This window comes from Coturnix japonica, chromosome 3 (genome assembly GCF_054131305.1).
Source record: "Coturnix japonica strain WE chromosome 3, WE-NBRP24, whole genome shotgun sequence".
Taxonomy (NCBI): Eukaryota; Metazoa; Chordata; class Aves; order Galliformes; family Phasianidae; genus Coturnix; species Coturnix japonica.
The window spans coordinates 41,034,337-41,039,773 of NC_140665.1; the positions used below are offsets into that span (position 1 = coordinate 41,034,337).

Here is a 5,437-nt window from a genome sequence, read left to right on the forward strand (position 1 = left end):
GAAAGCCCGCAGGGGGGGTGGAGGGACAGACATGGCGCTGAGGCCACCGCCCGCCCTTCCTCATTGCCAAGCAACAGCTGCCGGCCCTTCCTTCCTCCGGTCCCAGCAGCCGGCTCCGCCGCTTCCCTCTCACTTGAGCGCCTGCAGCTGCGGCCGGAGCGGTCCCGGAGGGGGTTGAAGCCGACAGAGGTACGTGCGGGGCGGCAGGCCCGCAGGGTGAGGCAGACATAGCAAGGAGTGCAGGTCCCCGGCCTTTAAACTCATCGCTTCTGCTCAATCAGACACATGCACCTGCTCAGCCTGACCCCGCTGTGCTTGCGAGTCAGGGAACATGCTTTTGTTGGAGGTAGCTGTGCTTCAGCCCACACCCACTGCATATAAGGGGCCATGTGGTGTAGCCAGATGGAGTAAAGCTGGATTGACAGGCATCCTTCCTGACTTTGCAGTATGTGGCTGCTTACTGGACAGAAATGAGATCTAAAGGAATGATTAGAATGGTTGTGAAACAGAATCCCAGTGCAGGCAGCTGGCAGCCTCACATAACGGTCTGTGGCCCTGAGGGTGTGAGGACTTCAGTACAAAACACCTACCAGTCAGTCTGCTGAGTTCAGAGGTGGTCCACTTCAACACTGCAAGCAAACAGTTTCAATGCCTAGCCACTGACGAGATCATATTTCCACAAAATCTGCCTCCAACAGGTATAAAGACAAGCAACTGTGATGGAGAAACAGCTGGCAGCAGCCAAGGTAGACCTGGAGCCCTGACAGAGGCTGGGACTGCCCAGTGGCCCCAAGACCATCACAAAGCTCCATGGGAACAGTGAGGTCACAGCTGCAGCCCTCATAACAAGAACATCTGCCACAATAGTCAGTGGGTGTTGGATACCAGCACACTCACAGGCAGCTGCAGCCATTTCCAGTCTGTGGCTGAACGCCTGCAAACACGTGGGTGGATTTTTATGTTATTAAAGAATGGGCTAAAAATGGAGAGCACAGGGAACTCAGGCAAAACTCTACTAAACGATGAGGTCCGGGCACATCTATATAGAGGAGCGAAATCCACTCATTAAAATCACTGTATCATTCTAGAGTTATTTTTGTAATATTACTGCAAAGGCTTGTGCTTATTTGTGATAGGACTTTTCTTAAAAACAGGTAACTGCTCTCTTATTGTTTTCTTTGTATTTAATACCTGGAAGTTTGAAGTTCGTGTTTGTTGTATCTGGGCTTGGTGAGTCAATTTCCTGTGTGCTGTTCCATGAGTGCCAGAGGTATGAAAGATATACCATTAATACAGCCTGACATGGAAAACCACCTTCTTCAGGCACTACTTGCAGCCTGATCTGTGATCACCTACCAGAGATTGTGATAGTACAGTTTACTGGTGTCAGATGTGGAATGTGAAGCATGTTTTATAACATGCAAGAAATTTTGAGTTGTTTTCCACATGCAGATGTAATAAGTCTTAATCAGTTCTGTGACTGATAGAACTTTGAAGTTATGCTAACTTACATTTTGTTAATGGTTCTTTCTGAACCAGAACTGTCAAATCTAGCTTTTTAAAATACATGAATGAGATACTCTGACAATTTCAAAACAAAGAAAATTCAGATTATTTTTCTTAAGTTGGCAAGGAAAAAAACCTTCCTTTTTCATGAACCTGCAATAGTCAGTAAATATTCTTGACTTACAGAAGTTTTAGGACAACTGCTAATAGGATACCTCAAAGAAAGAATAAATACAACGAGACTGAAGACATATAACTTTTCAGCAGTCAGTGTTTTACACTATCTTAACAGCTATCTGGAATTGATGCCCTTCTAACATACCTTTGACTTCTCTTTCATGGGCAATGGAAACACAGTAATGGTATGCTGCAAGAACATGTTGCGAGTGACAAAGATTAAGAATACAGCAAGGCTGACAACTGTTAGCACAACTTGTAGCATTGTTTCTTTCCTGACAATTCTGTTTTCTTTCAGCTAATAAGATGGAAATAATGGCAGATGAAGATGCAAGTGAAACGTTGAAGCCTTTGGTGTTCCGTCTCCATGAAAATGCCCCTGCAATAATCCGTGAGGTTTTACTGGAACGTGGTTGGACTGAATTTGACCGTAAGGAGCAAGATGACACAGATTGGAACTTGTACTGGCGGAACTCACCTTTTCCTATGACAGACCACCACAGTATTAAACCATGGCAGAGACTCAACCACTACCCAGAAGCTGTCAGGATCACCAGAAAAGACTATTTGGCAAGGCATCTGAAACGCATGAAAGGAGCATATGGATCAACGCTCTATGAATTTAGTCCAGTGGCATTCATCATGCCCAATGATTATGTCAAATTTATAGCAGAATACAGCAAAGAGAGACAGTCAGTAGGCAGACCTAGTTACTGGATTTCCAAACCTGTGCATCTGTCCCGTGGAAGGGGCATATTCATTTTTGAAGACATTAAGGACTTGGCATATCACTGTAGAGTCATTGTGCAGAAGTACATCAGCAATCCCTTGCTCATTTCGGGATATAAATTGGATCTTCGCCTCTACGTGTGTGTCACCAGTTTTTGCCCGCTCACCATTTACACTTACGAAGAGGGACTGGTGAGGTTTGCCACTGAAAAGTTTGACCTCAGTTCTTTAGATAATGTCTACGCCCACCTAACAAACACCAGCATAAACAAATACGGAGCTTCATACAAAACATACAAAGAAGGTGTTGGCCGTGGTTGCAAGTGGACATTCAGCAAATTCCGTTCTTACCTTCGAATTTTTGGGGTTGATGACATACTACTGTGGCAAAAGATGAATAACATTGTGATTCTCACCCTGCTTGCTGTCACTCCCTTACCAGAGGCTTCCAATTGCTTTGAGCTCTTTGGCTTTGACATCCTGATTGATGACAAGTTCAAGCCATGGCTTTTAGAAGTTAACTACAATCCAGCTATGAGTTTAGACTGCTCCATTGATGACACTGTGAAAAGAAAACTTCTAAATGATATTGTTGAACTGCTTAACTACAAGCAGGTTGACACTCACAGGCAGAATGAAATGCCTGGCTCAAAAACTGTTAGAAGGCAGGTACCCTGGAGAAGAACAGGTCAAAGCACCCCAGAAGAGGCTCCTGGCTTACTTCCTGGTCGAGAAGTATCTACTTGTACTTCTGCTTCTCAAACACAACCTGCCCTGAAGTCTGCAAGAGGATCAATTCGTAAGGTGTCTGCCCCAATCAGAAAGACTGCCAAAGCACAACCAAGGAAAACACTGACTTCCCAGCTGCGGGAAAAGATGAACATGCCAAAAGCATCCTCCCAAGTAAAAACTGAAGCTAAAAACAAACAAGTCCCAGCTGCGCATTCTCCATTCATTTCTGCCCAACTCAGCCGGTGGTCACCTTCACCTGAATTCTGCAACTACAAGTTAAGCACACGCCCCTATTTTCTCACTGATAAAGACCAGATGCCTACTCGCCAGGTAGGAGGTTTTGTGCTTATTTTTCCTTTCAATGAAGCCGCACTTCAAGCTTCCAGGAATGGCACAGATGTAAAGAGCATCTTAAAGGAAATAAACAAATTAGTGAGCAAACAAAATAGCACAAGACAAAAAAAGGCATAGACTGTTTAACTTCATGATACATATAACTTAGTGATGTTAAGTCATATGGACATAATGAATGACGCTTTCAGCTTGAAGGATGTAGGCATGTGCTGAAGTTGTATTAGAAAGAAATACTTCAAAGCATACACGATATAAAAATTGTAATTTAGCAATAAACAAGTGAGATTATTTTTGAAAATGAAAGTGCTGAATAACTCTTAAAAGTAATCTCAAAATAAAAATGGAGAATTGTATTTCTCAAAACATCCTCAGGAGTACCTGTCTTCATTTATTATTCATCTCAGAAATCTTTGCTTCTTTTCTTTTCCCGGCTTTATGACTTGAAAAAATTACACCAGGGAGACACTCAATATGCCCTCAGTTTACAAAGATGCAAGCGATATGAATTACAAAAAACAATAACATTTTAGAACAATCCAGCAAGCTGCCTGGCATCGCTTTCCACAGGTTAATTTTGCACTGTATGAAACAATATGAAACAACTTTCATTTTATGACCTGTAAGATTCTGCAGAAATTCATATGGAAAATGAGTCATAAAAAAACACATACTGACATGCACTGTTGCAGTGGTGTTTTTGTGTTTTTTTTCCCAAATGAACTCCTTGATACAGAAGGCTTCCCAAGGTGAGAAATGAATTTGATATTGGAGAACAGGATATAAACTGTAAATACTGTGTTCAAGGAGAGCAAATCAAACCTCTGTCTCACAGACTCTGTGTTAGCCATATGAAGGGTATAGCAATCAGGCAGTTTTGTTTTTCTTTCGGTAGAACTTCTCCACTGATTAATTGAGCATGGAAGTAACACTGAACTGAGACATTTAAGATTCTAAGGTTGCTACTCTCTTCTTGTACACCTTTGCCACCCCTAGCTGTCTGAAACTGAAGTTACTGCTCAGAAGTCACCCACAGTGCATCCTAAATCTGTCTCAAAATTGAGGCCAAATACAGGCTGTAACATGGTTCATCTAGCATTAGACGACCTGTGGAGAGAAATAGGGTTTCCCAGCTGAGTCACACCTCCCCAAAGGTTTCATAAAAACACGTTCACTGCATGCCACATGAAGAAAATTTATAGTAAGCTGGCTTTTTCAAAGTAGGCAAGTGTATTGCTACGATTAAGGTAAACGTGCACCACAAAATTCGAATTATTAGTGTTCCTGCACCACAGCTAGTAGAACAAGCAGCTTCTGATTACTTAAAGCAAGTGGAAGGTGAAGGAGACAAGGTGCGAGAATTAGCCTGTGAAAAATAGTATAACTTGCTGTAGATGGTCCATGAAGGGCTCCTTACCTGACAAAGCACATTAGTTACGTATTTTTCCTTCTCCTTTTTTAACAAAATTAAATGGCAACCCTTACTTCAAGAATCCCTGTGCTATTGTGCTATAAAATATTGCTTGAAAAACACGTTCAGAGATCTAGGAGGCTACGCATATCACTTAAGTGTCATATATGTTGCGGGACTGCAAGCCTTTTATTCCAGAAGAACATTGCAAGAACATTTCTTGCATGTAGAGTGAAGAGTGCTTGATGAAGCAAGGAGCAAGCAGCCCACAAACAAAATCATTCCTTATTGAACTTAAAATTATAAAGGATTATATACGCAGATAAATGAATGGTGATCAACAATTGAAGGCAAGTTTGTATTTACTATAGAAACAAGAACGTAAACATAACAACTGGAGAATATGCACTCCGTTAAAAAAATCTCCTGAGAATAAAAGCACTCTTGCCTTAGAAACATCAATTTTCCTAACCAAACTGAATAAGAATTAATCATATTCACTGTTTTTATGATGGTCAGTTGAAAAAACAC

The 5,437-nt window shown here is 41.9% G+C and overlaps 1 protein-coding gene and 1 long non-coding RNA gene across 6 annotated transcripts in view; one reads left to right on the forward strand and one right to left on the reverse strand.

The window, feature by feature from the left end:
• The window catches only part of LOC107311478 (uncharacterized), a 103,726-nt gene extending 102,992 nt beyond the window's left edge, over positions 1 to 734 (reverse strand). The window contains exon 1 of one of the 2 annotated variants that reach the window (XR_001554086.3): positions 591 to 734. This is a non-coding gene — a long non-coding RNA (uncharacterized LOC107311478). The remainder of the gene's footprint in view (positions 1 to 590) is intronic. The other variant, XR_014944772.1, reaches the window with a different exon arrangement.
• Positions 12 to 3,865, forward strand: TTLL2 (tubulin tyrosine ligase like 2). Of its 4 annotated transcripts, none has more exons than XM_015857995.3 (2): positions 12 to 189; positions 1,982 to 3,865. In XM_015857995.3, exon 2 carries the CDS (start codon positions 1,990 to 1,992, stop codon positions 3,613 to 3,615), a length of 1,626 nt encoding a protein of 541 aa, XP_015713481.2. In that variant the 5' UTR covers positions 12 to 189; positions 1,982 to 1,989; the 3' UTR covers positions 3,616 to 3,865. The 4 variants fall into 4 exon arrangements, with proteins under 4 accessions (XP_015713481.2, XP_032299443.2, XP_015713477.2 ...); XM_032443552.2 differs by lacking the exon at positions 12 to 189 and adding an exon at positions 699 to 819; XM_015857991.3 differs by lacking the exon at positions 12 to 189 and adding an exon at positions 814 to 944.
• The last annotated feature ends 1,572 nt before the right edge of the window (positions 3,866 to 5,437 follow it).

Bases quoted from the DNA above. Each gene is read 5' to 3' on its own strand.
- TTLL2 (XM_015857995.3), top strand. From the start codon at position 1,990: ATGGAAATAATGGCAGATGAAGATGCAAGTGAAACGTTGAAGCCTTTG.